Below are 19,948 nucleotides of genomic sequence, written 5' to 3'. Positions count from 1 at the left end.
GTAGAAGAGGCTCGTCTGATTCAGGCAGAACTTGAAGTGTTGGGACACTGGCCTCATGACTGGAAAATGATGTATAACTTAGATAAGTTCAGTGTGATGCATGTGGGCAGGGCAAATGCTCAACATTCATACACCCTCTAGGGAAAGGCATTAATGATGGTGGAGATAGAAAGAGATTTGGACATTCTAGTGAATACATCCTTAAAGGCACACGAGCAATGCAGTGTAGCGACAGTTAGAGCAAATAGGGTGTTGGGGTGGATCGATGGGACAATTGAGTATAAGTCGAGGAGTACTGTTTTGTCCTAATACAAGACCTTAGTCAGGCCACACTTGGAATACTGTGTCCAGTTTTGGTGTCCTCACATGGTGGGTGATATTGAGGTTCTGGAAAGGGTCACTAGACGAATTCCAAGTCTAAAGCATCTTAGTTACCAAGATCGGTTAAAAGAGTTGGGACTCTTTACCTTAGAGCAATAAGACTTAGGGCGATATGATTGCGGTTTACAAGATAATGAACGTGAAAGAGTGTTCCAGCTGACTGTTTATTTCAATTAAATAGGTTAGGCAGCATCAGGGGACACAAATTTCAGTTGTACAAGGCTAGATCTAGGTTAGACATCAGGAGGTGGTTCTTTTCCCAGAGAACAGTAGACATCTGGAACAAGCTGCCCTCTCATGTGGTGGATACAGACTCACTGAATTCCTTCAAGTAAAAGCTGGATCTGTTTCTGGCTGTGGCGGAGATTAACACTTACAGAAGGTAGGTACTGCAGGGAGTTTAATGGTCAGAGTGATCTCCTGGACTAGTTTCCATCGCTTACATGGGTTGGAGAGGAATTTCCCAGATTTTATTTTCCCAAATTATCCTATGTTTTTTAAAAAATCTGTATTTTTGCCTCTCCCAAGTATCACATGGATTCGGGTGGATTGGAGTGTCTTCGCTGTGATATAACGCAATTGTGTGGGACAGGCTTGATGGACCAGATGGTCTTTACCTGTCCGTCATTTATCATATGTATTAAAACGTTTCCTCTACACTGTCCTGTTGAACACGACCAGAGCAGGTACAGCACTGATTAGATTCAGAGTAAAGCTCCCTCTACACGATCTCATCAAACAATCCCAGGGCAGGTACAGCACGGCTTAGACACAGAATAAATCTCAGGCCCCGAATTAGATCCCACAGGCCCCGTGGTGACAGGCCCGGGGGAGCGGGGTCTCTGGCCGCCATCTTGCACAGGGCGGGACCAGGGCGCATGCACGGCCATCTTGGTTCAGGAACAGAGAGTGGGCGGGGCTTCAGTGTCTCTGTTCCCAACTGGGTCCCAGTGCCCGGGAGATGGAGCATTCTGGGCAACACATTTTTCATCATCATAGAATCAGAGACTGGTTACAACATGGAAGGCGGCCATTTGGCCCGTCGAGCCCATGCCGGCTATCTGCAAGAGCTTCTACTAATCCCACTCTAGCTACTCTGTCCAGACCCCTCATGATTTTGAACACCTCTGTCAAATCTCCTCTCAATCTTCTCTGTTCTGAGAACAATCCCAACTTCTCCAGACTATCCACGTAACTGAAGTCCCTCATCCCTGGAATCATTCTCCTAAATCTTTTCTGCACGCTCTCAAAAGGCCTTTGTATACTTACTAAAATGCTGTAGCCAGAATTGCTCCAGTTCAGTCAACAAGCTCCCCGCCGGAGTGGAACTAAACTACAGAACCAGCGGGAACCTGTTCAACATTCATCGTCTCCAGGTCAGGTCCAAGACCACCCCAATCTCTGTCGTTGAGCTACCGTACGCGAACAATACCTGTGTCTGCGCACATACAGAGGCTGAACTCCAAGTTATAGTCGACCTATTTACTGACGTTACGAAAGCATGGGCTTTGCACAAAACATCCATAGGACAAAGGTCCTCCACCAGCCTGTCCTCACCACATAGCACTCCCTCCACCCACCCCCCCGTAGTCATCAAAATCCATGGCGCGGCCCTGGCCAGCGTGGACCATTTCCCATACCTCAGGAACATCTTGTCAGCAAAAGCAGACATCGACGACAAGATTCAACACCGCCTCCAGTGCAGCCTTCCGCCACTTGAGCAAAAGTGTCTTTGAAGACCACGTCCTCAAATCTACAACCAAGCACATGGTCTACAGGGCTGTAGTAATACCCACCCTCCTGTATGGCTGAGAGACATGGACCATGTACAGTAGACACTTAAAGTTGCTGGAGAAATACCAACAACTATGTCTCCGCAAGATCATACAAATTACCTGGGAGGACAGACACACCAACGTTAGCGTCATCGACTCGGCCAACATCTGCAGCATTGAAGCACTGACCATATTTGATCAGCTCCGCTGGGCAGGCCACATTGTTCGCATGCCAGACACGAGACTCGCAAAGCAAACGAGCCAAAGGTGTGGCAGAGGAAACGTTACAAGGACAACCTCAAAGCCTCCCTGATAAAGTGCAACATCCCCACTGACACCTGGGAGTCCCTGGCTAAAGACCACCCTAAGTGGAGGAAGTGCATCCAGGAGGGCGCTGAGCACCTCGAGTCTCATCGCCGAGAGCATGCAGAAGTCAACCGGAGGCATCAAAAAGAGCGTGCGGCAAACCTGTCCCACCCTCCCCTTCCCTCAACGACTATCTGTCCCACCTGTGACAGGGACTGTGGTTTCGCTTTGGACTGTTCAGCCACCTAAGGACTCATTTTTAGAGTGGAAGCATGTCTTCCTCGATCCGAGGGACTGCCTATGATGATGATGACCCAGAACTGCACACAATACTCCAGTTGAGGCCGAACCAGTGTCTTATGCAGGTTCAACATAATACCCACACTTCTGTACTCTTTACCTTTATTCATGAAAAATGGATCCAGTAAGTCTTTGTGTCCACTTTCTCAACCAGCGCTGCAAACTTCAGTGATTGGTGCACACACACTCCTGGGTCTCTCTGTTCACGCACCACTTTACAATTGTACCCTTTAGTTTATATTTCTTCTCCTCTTTCTTCCTTCAAAAATGTATCGCTTTTGAACTTTTCTACGTTAAATTTCATCCGCCACATAGACACGCTGGTGGAATGCGTGGACATGTCTTTCTGAAGTCCATCACCATCCTCCTCACTGTTCACTGTTCTTCCAAGTTTTGTGTGAGCTGTAGATTTGGAAATTGTGCCCTGTACATAGGTCATTAATATAGATCAAAAAAAGCAGTGGCCCCAATACCGACCCCTGGGGAACAGCACTTCCTCCAGTCTGAAAAACAACCATTCACCACTACTGTCTGTATCACTTAGCCACTTTCATATCCATGCTGCCAGTGTCCCAATTATTCCATGGGCTTGGATTTTGCTGGTACTGGTAACATGCCTGGGATCAGTAAACACAAAACCCAGTCTGTTAATCACTTTCAGCTACTGGACTTAGCATGTACCCCACAGCTTGCAGGGAACTTTAAGACGGATTGCAAAAGTTTCTATAGATATGTAAAGAGAAAAAGGTTAGTAAAGACAAACGTAGGTCCCCTGCAGTCAGAATCAGGGGAAGTCATAACGGGGAACAAACAAATGGCGGACCAATTGAACAAGTACTTTGGTTCGGTATTCACTGAGGAGGACACAAACAACCTTCCGGATATAAAAGGGGTCAGAGGGTCTAGTAAGGAAGAGGAACTGAGGGAAATCCTTATAGAAACATAGAAACATAGAAAATAGGTGCAGGAGTAGGCCATTCGGCCCTTCTATGAGTTCATGGCTGAACATTCAACTTCAGTACCCCATTCCTGCTTTCTCGCCATACCCCTTGATCCCCCTAGTAGTAAGGACCTCATCTAACTCTTTTTTGAATATATTTAGTGAATTGGCCTCAACAACTTTCTGTGGTAGAGAATTCTACAGGTTCACCACTCTCTGGGTGAAGAAGTTCCTCTGCATCTCGGTCCTAAATGGCTTACCCCTTATCCTTAGACTGTGATCTCTGGTTCTGGACTTCCCCAACATTGGAAACATTCTTCCTGCATCTAACCTGTCTAACCCCGTCAGAATTTTAAATGTTTCTATGAGGTCCCCTCTCATTCTTCTGAACTCCAGTGAATACAAGCCCAGTTGATCCAGTCTTTCTTGATAGGTCAGTCCCGCCATCCCGGGAATCAGTCTGGTGAACCTTCGCTGCACTCCCTCAATAGCAAGAATGTCCTTCCTCAGGTTAGGAGACCAAAACTGTACACAATACTCCAGGTGTGGCCTCACCAATGCCCTGTACAATTGTAGCAACACCTCCCTGCCCCTGTACTCAAATCCCCTTGCTATGAAGGCCAACATGCCATTTGCTTTCTTAACCGCCTGCTGCACCTGCATGCCAACCTTCAATGACTGATGTACCATGACACCCAGGTCTCTTTGCACCTCCCCTTTTCCTAATCTGTCACCATTCAGATAATAGTCTGTCTCTCTGTTTTTACCACCAAAGTGGATAACCTCACATTTATCCACATTATACTTCATCTGCCATGCATTTGCCCACTCACTTAACCTATCCAAGTCGCTCTGCAGCCTCACAGCATCCTCCTCGCAGCTCACACTGCCACCCAACTTAGTGTCATCTGCAAATTTGGAGATACTACATTTAATCCCCTCATCTAAATCATTAATGTACAGTGTAAACAGCTGGGGCCCCAGCACAGAACCTTGCGGTACCCCACTAGTCACTGCCTGCCATTCTGAAAAGTACCCATTTTCTCCTACTCTTTGCTTCCTGTCTGACAACCAGTTCTCAATCCATGTCAGTACACTACCCCCAATCCCATGTGCTCTAACTTTGCACATCAATCTCTTGTGTGGGACCTTGTCGAACGCCTTCTGAAAGTCCAAATATACCACATCAACTGGTTCTCCCTTATCCACATCAACTGGTTCTCCCTTATCCACTCTCCTGGAAACATCCTCAAAAAATTCCAGAAGATTTGTCAAGCATGATTTCCCTTTCACAAATCCATGCTGACTTGGATTTGTGAAATTGTGTTGGGGAAATTGATGGGATTGAAAGCCGATAAATCCCCAGGGCCTGATGGACTGCATCCCAGAGTACTTAAGGAGGTGGCCTTGGAAATAGTGGATGCATTGACAGTCATTTTCCACCATTCCATTGACTCTGGATCAGTTCCGATGGAGTGGAGGGTAGCCAATGTAACCCCACTTTTTAAAAAAGGATGGAGAGAGAAAACAGGGAATTATAGACCGGTCAGCCTGACATCGGTAGTGGGTAAAATGATGGAATCAATTATTAAGGATGTCATAGCAGTGCATTTGGAAAGAGGTAATATGATAGGTCCAAGTCAGCATGGATTTGTGAAAGGGAAATCATGCTTGACAAATCTTCTGGAATTTTTTGAGGATGCTTCCAGTAGAGTGGACAAGGGAGAACCAGTTGATGTGGTATATTTGGACATTCAGAAGGATTTCGACAAGGTCCCACACAAGAGATTAATGTGCAAAGTTAAAGCACATGGGATTGGGGGTAGTGTGCTGAAATGGATTGAGAACTGGTTGTCAGACAGGAAGCAAAGAGAAGGAGTAAATGGGGACTTTTCAGAATGGCAGGCAGTGACTAGTGGGTTACCGCAAGGTTCTGTGCTGGGGCCCCAGCTGTTTACACTGCACATTAATGATTTAGGCGAGGGGATTAAATGTAGTATCTCCAAATTTGCGGATGACACGAAGTTGGGTGGCAGTGTGAGCTGCAAGGAGGATTCTATGAGGCTGCAGAGCGACTTGGATAGGTTAGGTGAGTGGGCAAATGCATGGCAGATGAAGTATAATGTGGATAAATGTGAGGTTATCCACTTTGGTGGTAAAAACAGAGAGACAGACTATTATCTGAATGGTGACAGATTCGGAAAAGTGGAGGTGCAAAGAGACCTGGGTGTCATAGTACATCAGTCATTGAAGGTTGGCATGCAAGTACAGCAGGCGGTTAAGAAAGCAAATGGCATGTTGGCCTTCGTAGCGAGGGGATTTGAGTACAGGGGCAGGGAGGTGTTGCTACAATTGTACAGGGCCTTGGTGAGGCCACACCTGGAGTATTGTGTACAGTTTTGGTCTCCAAAACTGAGGAAGGACATTCTTGCTATTGAGGGAGTGCAACGAAGGTTCACCAGACTGATTCCCGGGATGGCGGGACTGACCTATCAAGAAAGACTGGATCAACTGGGCTTGTATTCACTGGAGTTCAGAAGAATGAGAGGGGACCTCATAGAAACGTTTAAAATTCTGACGGGGTTAGACAGGTTAGATGCAGGAAGAATGTTCCCAATGTTGGGGAAGTCCAGAACCAGGGGACACAGTCTAAGGATAAGGGGGAAGCCATTTAGGACCGAGATGAGGAGGAATTTCTTCACCCAGAGAGTGGTGAACCTGTGGAATTCTCTACCACAGAAAGTTGTTGAGGCCAATTCACTCAATATATTCAAAAAGGAGATGGATGAAGTCCTTTCTACTTGGGGAATCAAGGGGTATGGTGAGAAAGCAGGAATGGGGTACTGAAGTTGCATGTTCAGCCATGAACTCATTGAATGGCGGTGCAGGCTAGAAGGGCCGAATGGCCTACTCCTGCACCTATTTTCTATGTTTCTATGTGTCTACCTTCAATATGTGAATAGAGCATCACGCCTGTAAACCTGGTTTAAGTTTATATCCACTCAGCAAATCTATTTAAGAAAAGCCTGTAGGCCAATGAAACACTGTTAAGTTGCCAGTGTGCTGCTGGTTTGATTGGCATTTTGCCTGTAATGGACTCCGTATTTTGGTCACCGTATTTACGAAAGGATATATTTGCATTGGAGGCTGTTCAGTGAAGGTTCACGAGGTTGATTCTGGAGATGAGGGGATTGACTTATGAAAATATGTTGAGTAGATTGGGCCTAAACTCATTGGAGTTCAGAAGAATTAGAGGTGATTTTATCGAATCATAAGATAATGAGGGGGCTTGACAAGGTGGATGCAGAGAGGATGTTTCCACTCATAGGGGAAACTAAAACTAGGGGACATAGTCTTAGAATAAGGGGCCACCCAATTAAAACTGAGACGAGAAATTTCTTCTCTGAGGGTTGTAAATCTGTGGAATACTCTGCCCAGGAGAGCTGTGGAGGCTGGGTCTTTGAATATATTTCAGGCGGAAATATAGACAGATGTTTGAGCGATTAAGGGAGTAAAGGATTATGGGCAGCGGGCAGGGAAGTGGAACTGAGTCCATGATCAGATCAGCCATGATCTTATTGAATGGCGGAGCAGGCCCGAGGGCTCAAATGGCCAACTCCGGCTCCTATTTCTTATGTTCTCATGTTGTAACTGAGCATTACTCCCAGACTAACCTTGTCTGTAATGAAATATGTGCCATTTAATAAGCCTCATGTCCTTGCTAATGTCTGCTGCAGATTCCAGAGTTGATTCCGGAGATGAGAGGGTTGACTTATGACGATAGGTTGATTAGGTTGGGCCGAGACACATTGGAGTTCAGAAGAATGAGATGATCTTGTTGTGGCCCTGAAGGACTGTGTCGAGGCTAAAGTTCTGTTTCCCCCTGTAAAATCCTCCCCACAGATTGTCCTTTCTCAGCTCCAGTCAGGTGATGCTAAACACTCAGGTGGGAAAGACAAAAATCCACAGCAATGTGTTGAAAGCAACACTAATTTGTGTGTCTATATCCCAAATATTAAACTCCAATCCAGTGACAGGAGTTATTAACATCAGCGTTACAGGATTTATAAACCCCAACTATCAGAATGAATACAATTCAGTCCAGGATGTGATTACCAGCAGCAATAACAACAGAATCCAACCCCTGCAGTCACTTGTGAACTCGCTGGTGTCTCAGCAGGTTGCCTGACAGAGAGAATCCCTTCCACACTCAGAGCAGGTGAACGGCCTCTCTCCAGTGTGAACGCACTGGTGTGTTAGCAGGTTGGATGAGGTAGTGAATCTCTTTCCACACTCAGAGCAGGTGAACGGTCTCTCCCCAGTGTGAACTCGCTGGTGTCTCAGCACGTGGGATGACCGAGTGAATCCGTTCCCACACTCAGAACATTTAAAAGGCCTCTCCCCAGTGTGAACTCGCTGGTGTGTCAGCAGGCTGGATGATACAGCGAATCTCTTCCCACACTCGGAGCAGGTAAACGGCCTCTCCCCAGTGTGAACTCGCTGGTGTATCAGCAGGTCGGACGACTGAATGAATCCCTTCCCACAGTCGGAGCAGGTGAACGGCCTCTCCCCAGTGTGAACTCGTCGATGTGTTTCCAGCTGGGACGGGTAGTTGAAACGTTTCCCACAATCCCCACATTTAAATGGTTTCTCCCCAGTGTGACTGCACTTGTGTCTCTCCAGTTTGGATGATTGACTGAAGCCTTGTCCACACACAGAGCACGTGGACCGTTTCTCCCCACTGTGAATGGTCCCTTCTGCTTCCATGGTCAAAAGCTGATGATATTCCAGTCCGGATGTACCGAGTGACTGCAAGATCTTGAGGTGATGTTTGGTTTGAGCTTCCAGTCGACAAATCCTCCCCTTTTAACACCCTGTAAAAGGGAGTGTGAGAGAGAACCTACAAAAACACAAAGGCAGGTTGTGAAATTCAGCTTAATGAATCTGGTCATTTGTGGGGCCGGCACTAGAAAAAAGTGACATGAAAGCTGCCGGATTGTCGTAAAAACACATCTGGGTCACTGCTGTACTTCAGGGAAGGGAACCCACCTCCTTCGACAGGCCCACATGGGAAATTGTTGTTCCCACTGGGCCCAGAAGTACTGGGGGTGAAACCCAGCAGCTTCTCCCCGCTCTCCATCCAGCTCAAACTGATGTAACAAACAGACCCACACAGGAGGCCAGTGAGTGACTTCCACATCCAGCGCCTACCCTGGTACAGAGCGGCTGGGAATTGCTGGGCCTGCTGGAGAAATGTAAGTTGTTTTTTTCCTGGTGTGGGGGAGGTGCTGCCCCCGGGGGTTGCTGGTGCCGGGCCCGGTGGCTCTGACTCAGGCCCCGAGAGCCACACTCGGTGTTGCCAGGGGACTGAGAGCCGCATCCGGTGTTGCCCTGGGACTGAGAGCCGCACCCGGTGTTGCCCGGGGACTGAGAGCCACACTCGGTGTTGCCCGGGGACTGAGAGCCACACTCGGTGTTGCCCGGGGACTGAGAGCCACACTCGGTGTTGCCCGGGGACTGAGAGCCACACTCGGTGTTGCCCGGGGACTGAGAGCCACACTCGGTGTTGCCCGGGGACTGAGAGCCACACTCGGTGTTGCCCGGGGACTGAGAGCCACACTCGGTGTTGCCCGGGGACTGAGAGCCACACTCGGTGTTGCCCGGGGACTGAGAGCCACACTCGGTGTTGCCCGGGGACTGAGAGCCACACTCGGTGTTGCCCGGGGACTGAGAGCCACACTCGGTGTTGCCCGGGGACTGAGAGCCACACTCGGTGTTGCCCGGGGACTGACAGCCACACTCGGTGTTGCCCGGGGACTGAGAGCCACACTCGGTGTTGCCCGGGGACTGAGAGCCACACTCGGTGTTGCCCGGGGACTGAGAGCCACACTCGGTGTTGCCCGGGGACTGAGAGCCACACTCGGTGTTGCCCGGGGACTGAGAGCCACACTCGGTGTTGCCCGGGGACTGAGAGCCACATTCGGTGTTGCCCGGGGACTGAGAGCCACACTCGGTGTTGCCCGGGGACTGAGAGCCACACTCGGTGTTGCCCGGGGACTGAGAGCCGTGCTCAGTTAAAAAGTAGGCAGACAAAAAGCAGGAAACTGTAGACCAGTTAGCCTAACATCTGTGGTTGGGAAAATGTTGAAGAGTTCATTCTTAAAGAAGCATTAGCACGACATTTGGAAAAGCATAATTCGGTCAGGCAGTCAGCATGGATTTATGACGGGGAAGTTAAGTTTGACAAATTTGCTGGAATTCTTTGAGCATGTAATGAACAGGGTGGATAAAGTGGGTGTGTTGTATTTGGACTCCCAGAAGGCATTTGGCAAGGTGCCTCATCAAAGGTTACTGCACAAGATAAAAGTTCACGGGCTGGGGGTAATATATTAGCATGGATAGAGGATTGGCTAACTAACAGAAAACAGAGAGTTGGGGTAAATGGTTCATTCTTGGGTTGGCAATCAGTAACTAGTGGGGTGCCGCAGGGATCAGTGCTGGGACCCCAACTATTTACAATCTATATTAACGACTTGGAAGAAGGGACCGAGTGTAACGTAGCCAAGTTTGCTGGCGTTATGAAGATGGGAGGAAAAGCAATGTGTGAGTAGGACACAAATAATCTGTAAAAGGACACAGATAGGCTAAGTGAATGGGCAAAAATTTGGCAGATGGAGTATAATGTTGGAAAGTGTGAGGTCATGCACTATGGCAGAAAAAAAAAATCAAAGAGCAAGTTATTATTTAAATGGAGAGAGATTACAAAGTGCTGCAGTACCGCGGGACCTGGGGGTACTTGTGCATGAAACACAAAAGGTTAATATGCAGGTACAGCAAGTGATCAGGAAGCCCAATGCAATCTTGGCCTTTATTGCAAAGGGGCTGGAGTATAAAAGCAGGGAAGTCTTGCTACAGTTATACAAGTTATTGGTGAGGCCACACCTGGAATACTGCATGCAGTTTTGGTTTCCATATTTATGAAAGGATACACTTGCTTTGCAGGAAGTTGAGAGAAGGTCCACTGGGTTGATTCTGGAGATGAGGGGTTGACTTAAAGAGAAAAGGTTGAGGATGTTGGGCCTCTACTCATTGAATTGAGAATAACGAATGAGAGGTGATTTATCGAAACGTATAAGATAATGAGGGGGCTTGACAAGGTGGTAGCAGAGAGGATGTTTTCACTGATTGGGGAGACTAGAAATAGGGGACATAATCTTAGAATAAGGGCCCCCCCATTTAAAACTGTGATGAGGAGGAATTTCTTCTCTGAGGGTTGTAAATCTGTGGAATTCGCTGCCTCAGAGACCTGTGGAAGCCAGGACATTGAATATATTGAAGACAGAGATAGACAGTGTCTTAACCGATAAGGGAATAAGGGGTTATGGGGAACGGGCAGGGAAGTGGTCCTGAGTCCATGATCGGATCAGCCATGATCGTATTAAATGACAGAGCAGGCTCGAGGGGCCGTATGGCCTGCTCTTGCTCCTATTTTTTATGTTCTTATTTTCTTATGCAGTCTGGTATGGGAGTGTGGATTTTACTCATATCTGTCCATCTCTGGTATGTGGATGAGGGTTTTACTCTGTATGTTAGTTTCTGATACGAGAGCGTGGATTTTATCCTGTACCTGTCAATTTCTGGTAATTGCTGGTGGGTTTCATTCTGTATCAAAAAGGGCCACATTACAACATAATTCTAAAAGGATAAAGAGTGTTAAAAAAAGAAGCCTGAAGGCTCCGAGTCTCAAAGCGAGGAGCATTGGTAACAAGGTGGACAAATTAACTGCACATATAGCTGTTAATGGATATGATGTAATTGGGATTACAGAGACATGGCTCCAGGGTAACCAAGGCTGGGAACATAATATGCAGGGGTATTCAATATTGAAGAAAGAAAAGGAGGTGGGGTAGAGTTAATGGTTAAAGAGGAGGTTAATGCAATAGTAAGGAAGGACATTGGCTGGGATAATGTGGAATCTGTATGGGGAGAGCTGCGAAACAACAAAGGGCAGAAAACGTTTGGTGGTCTGTAAACAAACACAACTAACAGTAGTAGGGAGGTCGGGGATGGCATCAAAAAGGAAATTAGAGACGCGTGCAATAAGGGTACAGCAGTTAACATGGGTGACTTTTACCTACATATTGATTGGGCTAACCAAACCGGTAGCAATATTGTGGAGGAGGATTTCCTGGAGTGTATAAGGGATGGTTTTCTCGACCAATATGTCGAGGAACCAACTAGTGAGCAGGCCATCCTAGACTGGGTCTTGTGTAACGAGAGAGGATTAATTAGCAATTAGTCGCGCGTGGCCCCTTGGGGAAGAGTGACCATAATATGGTAGAATTCTTCATTAAGATGGAGAGTGACACAGTAAACTCAGAGACTAGGGTCCTGAACTTAAAGGATACTTTAGTGGTATGAGACGTGATTTGGCTGGGATAAACTGGCGAATGATACTTAAAGGGTTGATGGTGGATAGGCAATGGCAGACATTTAACGATCACATGGATGAATTACAACTATTATACATCCCTGTCTGGCGTAAAAATAAAACATGAAAGGTGGCTCAACCGTGGCTAACAAGGGAAATTAGGGACAGTGGCATATAAATTGGCCTGAAAAAGCAGCAAACCTGAGGACTGGGAGAAATTTAGAATTCAGCAGAGGAGGAATAAGGAGGGGGAAAATAGAGTATGAGAGTAAGCTTGCAGGGAACATAAAAAACTGACTGCAAAAGCTTCTATAGATATGTGAAGAGAAAAAGATTAGTGAAATCTAATGTCGGCCCCTTGCAGTCAGAATCAGGTGAATTCATAATGGGGAACAAGGAAATGACAGACCAATTGAACAAATACTTTGGTTCTGTCTTCACTAAGGAAGACACGAATAACCTCCTGAAAAAACTAGGAGACCGAGGGTCTCGCGAAAAAGAGGAACTGAGGGAAATCCTTATTAGTCAGGAAATGGTTGGAGGGAAACTGATGGGACTGAAGGCCGATAAATCCCCAGGGCCTGATAGTCTGCATCCCAGAGTAGTTAAAGAAGTGGCCCTCGAAATAGCAGATGCATTGGTGGTCATTTTCCAACATTCTATAGATTCTGGATCAGTACCTATGGATTGGAGGGTAGCTAATGTAACCACACTTTTTAAAAAGGAGGAAGAGAGAAAACAGGGAATTATAGACCGGTTAGCCTGACATTGGTGGTGGGGATAATGCTGGAATCAATTATTAAAGATGTAATAGCATAGCATTTGGAAAGCAGTGACAGGATCGGTCCAAGTCAGCATGGATTTATGAAAGGGAAATCATGCTTGACAAATCTTCTTGAGTTTTTTGAGGATGTAACTAGTAGAGGGGATAAGGGAGAACCAGTGGATGTGGTGTATTTGGAATTAAAAAAGGCTTTTGACAACGTCCCACACAAGAGATTAGTGTGCAAAATTAAGGTACATAGTATAGGGGGTAATGTATTGATGTGGAGGGAGAACTGGTTGGCAGACAGGAAGCAAAGAGTGGGAATAAACGGGTCCTTTTCAGAATGGCAGGCATTGACTAGTCGGGTGCCGTAAGGTTCAGTGCTGGGATCTCAGCAATTTACAACATCCATTAATTATTTAGATGAGGGAATTTAACGTAATATCAACAAATTTGCAGATGACACTAAGCTGGGTGGCAGTGTGAGCTGTGAGTAGGATGCTAAGAGGCTGCAGGGTGACTTGGACAGGTTAGGTGAATGGGCAATTGCATGGCAGATGCAGTATAATGTGGATAAATGTGAGGTTATTCACTTTGGGGGCAAAAACAGGAAGGCAGATTATCTGAATGGTGACAGATTAGTAAAATGGGAGGTGCAAATAGACCTGGGTGTCATGGTGCATCAGTCACTGAAGGTAGGCATGCAGGAACAGCAGGCAGTAAAGAAAGCAACTGGCATGCTGGCCTTCATAGCGACGGGATTTGAGTATAGGAGCAGGGAAGTCATACTGCAATTGTACAGGGCCTTGGTGAGACCACACCTTGAGTATTGTGTGCAGTTTTGGTCTCTTAATCTGAGCAAGGACGTGCTTGCTGTTGAGGGAGTGCATCGAAGGTTCACCAGACAAATTCATGGGATGGCAGGACTGACATATGAAGAAAGACTGGCTCGGCTAGGCTTATACTCACTGGAATTTAGAAGAATGAGAGGGGATCTCATACCAACATATAAAATTATGACGGGACTGGACAGGTTAAAGGCAGGAAGAATGTTCCTGATGTTGGGGAAGTCCAGAATCAGGGGTCACAGTCTATGGATAAGGGGTAAGCCTTATCGGACTGAAATGAGGAGAAACTTTTTCACCCAGAGAGTGGTAAACCTGCGAAATTCTCTACCACAGAAAGTTGTGGAGTCCAGTTTGTTGGATTTATTCAAGAGGGAGTTAGATGTGGCCCTTACGGCTAAGGGGATCAGGGGGTATGGAGAGAAAGCGGGAATGAGGTACTGAAGTTGCATGATGAGCCATGATCCTATAGAATGGTGATGCAGGTTCGAAGGGCCGAATGGCCTGCTCCTGCACCTATTTTCAATGTTTCAATGTATCTTTCCATTCTTGGTGAGTGAGTGTGTATTTTGTGCTGTATCTGTCCATCTCTGTTATGTGAATGTGAGCTCTTCTCCATACCCGTCATTCTCCAGTCTGTTAGTATTGTTTTACTGTGTACCCCCAATTCTTGATAGAGTATTCGTTTTACTTTCTAACTGTAAATTTGTGTTATGGAGGCGAGTGTTTATGCTGAATCTGTCGGTCTCTGGTAAATGAGTCTGAGTTTCACTCTGTATCTATCTGTCTCTGCTGTGTGAGTGTGGGCCTTTCTCTGTATCTCTCCATTTCTGCTATGGGAGTCTGGGTTTTATTTTGTACCCATCAAGTTCTGACATGTGATTATGAGCCTTACTCTATACCTGCCAGTTTCTGCTTAATTGTGAGTGGGCTTTCCTTTGTACCTGTCAGTTTCTGGAATGAAAGAGAGGTCTTTACCCTGTACCTGTCAATTACTGGTTCATGAGTCTGGGCATGTCACTGTATGTCAATTTATGTTATGGGAATAGGATTGTAATAAGTTAGCCTCTGATATGTGAGTATGGGTATTATACTGTATCTCTCAGTCTCTCATATGCAAGTGTGTGTATTTTTCTGTAACTGTCAGGTTTTGTTGTGTGTTCAGGTTTAATCTGTGCCTCTCAGTTTCTGCTATGTTAGAATGTACCTATTTGTTCCTGCTTCTTGATTGTATGTTTTAGACTGTACCTGTTAGTTGCTGCTATGTGTGTATGGAATTTACTCTGTATCTGCTTGTCTCTGGTATGTGAACATGAGAATCAATTTTACTTTTAACCTGTATTTCTCTGATATGTGAGTGAAGATTTTGCCTTCTACCTGTCATTTTTCTGATGTGTGTGTGGGGTTTACTCTGCCCCTATCAGTTTCTGCGAAGCAAGTAAAAATTTTACTTACTGCCTTTCAGTTCTCCGACATGTGCTCATGGGATTTACACTTTACCTCTCACTCTCTGGTATGCAAGTGGGGATTTTATTCTGTTACTGTCACTTTCATATATGTGGGTGTGTGTTGTATATTGTATCTGTCAGTCTATGGTACAGGAATGTGGGTTTTATTCTGCACCTGTCATCTTCTGGTATGTTCAGGGGTTTAAATAATGAATCTGTCAGATTCTGAAACATGAATATGGCTTTTGCTCTGTACCCATCAGCTTCTGATATGAGAGTGTGGTTTATACATTCTATTGGACATTTTTTCTGATAGATGATTGTCTTTTATTCTCTACCTGCCAGTTTCTGGCAAGTGAGTGTGGGTGTTTAATGTACCTTTCAGTGTGATCTGTTTCAATGGTGAAACAGCATGTGATTATACTGCTCCATGTGGCTGTAAGATTCACAATGTAACTCTGCCACTTCGAATCACTGTGGGACTGACAGCTTCTGCTGCCTGTGACAATAGAATTGAGGCCAGTTCTGTCTCTGCGCTCTGTGAGTGATAATCTACTTACTGTGTGTGAGAAGGAGCTACCTGCACTATTCCTTGTATTCCAGGTGGAGGAAAGCTCACATTTGTTCTGGCTGAAGAATTTTGCTCTGAGAATAATAATACGAGAACATTATTAGTTCTAAGATATGGATGCAGGGGAGAATATGAAGGAGCGACAATGTATCTCTTGATCATCAGCAACATGGTTCTGGAGAACTCAGCTCACCAAAACAATATAAACGGTGTTTAAAATATCTTCTCCCACACTCCTCTCCTGGTGCCTGCAATAGATGCACTTTGTGAAATTGCCCACACCCTCACTGTCAGGCTGTGTTTCCACTGCTCACTGCCCAAGAACAACAGACACGGTGAGATTGGAACTGAATCAGGAACATTCACTGCTGATGTGGGGAAAGAAAGCAGCAATGATTTGAAAGAGCGAGGTGGTTTACTTTCTCTGTTACCTGACACTGTCCACACACAGCCCAAGAATGGCCTCTCCCTTCCCCCACTCACATCATGTTCCAGAACGAGTTCCTGCTCCACTCTGCCTCTTACACACAGCCCCCGAGGGAACTAAACCAGGAACGTTCACTCCTGGTTTGGAGAGAGAAAGCAGCAGATTGAAAACAGCAGATTCTGCCCATTCTGTCTCCCTTACCCTGGACACACGCTGTCCACACACAGCCCGAGAATGGCCTCTCCCTTCCCCCACTCACACCACACACTGACACTGATTCTTGGTCCACTCTGCCTCTTACACACAGCCCCCGACTCCCCCTGAACTCCCCCCGGACGCAATGCCGATCTCTGAGCCCATCTGCGGACACGCTCCCAATGCGCTGTGCTGCTGTAAGGAGGCTGCTGCTCGCTGCCTTACCCCGGGGCCGCGGTGTCTCCATTCCTGGCTGTTTTAAACCATCTTCTTCCGCTCACTGAGTGAATGGCGATCACGGGCAGGGCTGGGGGAGGGGAGGGCACATGCGCTCTTCTGCTCACTGGGAATCGACACAGGGGGTGGGGCTGAACCGCGCATGTGCAGCTCTCTGCAATAATTCAATCTGTAAAAATTAAAGTGCACTTTTCCCAATTTACTTTTATCAGAATCGGAGCAAAGGAACTGGGCCTGGGGGAAAAGGATAGAGAATGATTAAAGCTGCAAGCCTTGTCCCTTGGAGATGATCAATTTGGGATCATTCCGTACAGGATGTTTCTCTCCATGAGCCCGTGTTCACAAAGAAATCCTGCAGCAACATCGGAGGGACGAGGGACTGGGAGTGTTTGCTGGGACCGTGCAGGAGTTAATATCTGACAGAAACAGTCAGAGATCAGTTTAATAAGAGTAAAACACTCGGTCACTGAGAGTAATACCGAAGTGGATAATCAAGGAGCTATAGTGAGGGAAAAACTTAATTCAATAACTATTCATAATGAAGTAGTACTCGGTAAAATAATGGGACTAAAGGCAGACAAGTCACCTTGCCCTGATGGTTTATATCGTAGGGTCTTAAGAGAAGTGGCTGCAGAGATAGTGGACACATGAGTTGTAATCTACCAAAATTCCCTGGATTCTGGGGCAGTTCCAACAGATTGGAAAACTGCAAATGTAATGCCTCTCTCTAAAAAAGGAGGCAGACAAAAAGCAGGAAACAATAGACCACTTGGCCTAACATCTGTCATTGGGAAAATGCTGGAGTCCATTATTAAGGAAGCAGAAGCGGGACATTTGGAAAAGCATGATTCAATCCAGCAGAGTCAGTGTGGCTTCATGAAAGGGAAATCATTTTTGACAAATTTGCTGGGTAAGGGGGAACCAGTGGATTTGGTGTATTTGGATTTCCAGGAGGCATTTGATAAGGTGCCATATAAGAGGTTACTGCACAAGATAAAAGCTCACTGGGTTGGGGGCAGTATATTAGCATAGATAGAGGATTGGTTAAGTAACAGAAAACAGAGAGTCGGGATAAATGGGTCTTTTTCCAGTTGGCAAATGGTAACCAGTGGGGTGCCGCTGGTATCGGTGCTGGCTCCTCAACTATTTACAATCTATATTAATGACTTGGAAGAAGGGACCGAGTGTAATGTAGCCAAGTTTGCTGATGATACAAAGATGGGTGGGAAAGCAAATTGAGGACACAAAAAATCTGTAAAGGGATATAGACAGGCTAAATGGGTGGGCAAAAATTTGTCAGATGGAGTATAATATGGGAAAATGTGAGGTTATCCACGGTGGCAGAAATAACAGAAAAGCAAATTATAATTTAAATGGAGAAAAATTGCAAAGTGCTACAGGACAGAGAGACCTGAGGGTGTTTGTGCATAAAACACAAAAATGAGTCTGCAGGTTCAGGAATAGGTCAGGAAGGCAAATGTAATGTTGGCCTTTATTGTAAGGGGGATAGAATAAAAAGCAGAGAAGTCCTGCTACAAATGTGCAGGGTATTGGTGGGACCACACCTGGAATACTGTGTGTTTAAGGAAGGATATACTTACATTGGAGGCAGTTCAGAGGCTGATTCCGGCGAGGAGGGGGTTCTCTGATGAGGACAGGTTGAGAAGGTTGGGACGATACACTTTGGAGATCAGAACAATGAGAAATCCGAGGTGTGAGAATAAAATAACTCAGCTGTTACTTTACCAAGATGGCCGCGCATGCGCTTTGCTGCTCACTGAATCAAGATGGCGGAGGACTGACTCTGCCTTACTGTACAAAGGTGGCCGCCGTTACCCCGGGCCTGTGACCGGGAGAAAGCCTCGAGGCTGCAGTCGCCGATATTCCGGTTATTATTCCGGGCTTCCGGCGGGCACCAGTTCTTTATATAGCCTCCCCGGCTACCCGCTGGTCCATTACTCACCTCCGCCCCGCGGACAGTGAGCTGTTTTGCGGAAAAGATAATCACCATGTCCACGCCGCCATTGCACTCACCGCGCATGCTCCAAACAGAGCCAGGTCTCGCGCCTGCGCACTGGGTCGCTGGGGACGGCACATCCTCCGTCGCGGGGAATGCTGGGTAAATACCAAAGACCAGGTGAGAGAACGGGACAGGATTTACTGGGCTCCCATTGGGCACTGAACCATGTTCATTCTGGCACTCAGACTTTGTTTCTGCTGCTCTGAATAATCCTGTCCCTGAGCTGGAGATTAATGTTCTGTCTCAATACTGAATAAATCAGCTTGTTTCAAACACCCTGTGTCCAATATGTGATTTCTCCATAAAAAGAGACTAATTAATGTTCCCTTCCCTTCCATTTTGGGCCTTTTCTTTCTCTAGATTATTTCACTTCTCACGTAATTCATCTTTACCACATCAAATCCCAAACTTGTTTCATTTGAGTATACGGCTTGTGGATGTCTCAGACTGAACCGGCGTGACTCACTTTACACTCATTTGACGTTCCTTTCAACCAACCCTTGAAAGAACTATCTTTCGTAAGACTGTAAATCTGTTATTTTCTGTATTTAACGATTTTTGAATGCGCTTAATAGATCTCCACACAAACTGCATGTGATCAACTTTGAAATGTTCTGACCTTTGTAATTGCCTTTGCTAATTTTGATGGGTTAGTTGATTACAATTACTTGTTACTAACATACCTTGCAGTATTTCTTGCATCAAAATAATTGTTTAAATACTTCCTTTATCAGGTCTTTAGCTTCCCCACTGATCTCTGTTTCATCTTAAAAAACATAGAAACATAGAAAATAGGTGCAGGAGCAGGCCATTCAGCCCTTCTAGCCTGCACCGCCATTCAACGAGTTCATGGCTGAACATGAAACTTCAGTACCCACTTCCTGCTTTCACGCCATACCCCTTGATCCCCCGAGTAGTAAGGACTTCATCTAACTCCCTTTTGAATATATTTAGTGAATTGGCCTCAACTACTTCCCGTGGTAGAGAATTCCACAGGTTCACCACTCTCTGGGTGAAGAAGTTTCTCCTTATCTCGGTCCTAAATGGCTTACCCCTTATCCTTAGACTGTGACCCCTAGTTCTGGACTTCCCCAACATTGGGAACATTCTTCCTGCATCCAACCTGTCCAAACCCGTCAGAATTTTAAACGTTTCTATGAGGTCCCCTCTCACTCTTCTGAACTCCAGTGAATACAAGCCCAGTTGATTCAGTCTTTCTTGATAGGTCAGTCCCACCATCCCGGGAATCAGTCTGGTGAATCTTCGCTGCACTCACTCAACAGCAAGTATGTCCTTCCTCAAGTTA

The 19,948-nt window shown here is 46.2% G+C and overlaps 1 protein-coding gene across 1 annotated transcript; it reads right to left on the bottom strand.

Moving 5' to 3' along the window:
- Window positions 1–7,405: 7,405 nt before the first annotated feature.
- Window positions 7,406–18,424, bottom strand: LOC139248892 (zinc finger protein 664-like). Its single transcript, XM_070872241.1, has 2 exons — window positions 18,224–18,424; window positions 7,406–8,576 (listed from the first exon to the last, which is right to left on the bottom strand). Exon 2 carries the CDS (start codon window positions 8,467–8,469, stop codon window positions 7,876–7,878), a length of 594 nt encoding a protein of 197 aa, XP_070728342.1. The 5' UTR covers window positions 8,470–8,576; window positions 18,224–18,424; the 3' UTR covers window positions 7,406–7,875.
- Window positions 18,425–19,948: the final 1,524 nt, after the last annotated feature.

The sequence above is a fragment of the Pristiophorus japonicus genome, unplaced genomic scaffold (genome assembly GCF_044704955.1).
Source record: "Pristiophorus japonicus isolate sPriJap1 unplaced genomic scaffold, sPriJap1.hap1 HAP1_SCAFFOLD_30, whole genome shotgun sequence".
NCBI lineage: Eukaryota > Metazoa > Chordata > Chondrichthyes > Pristiophoridae > Pristiophorus > Pristiophorus japonicus.
This window is presented reverse-complemented; position numbering and strand designations above follow the sequence as displayed.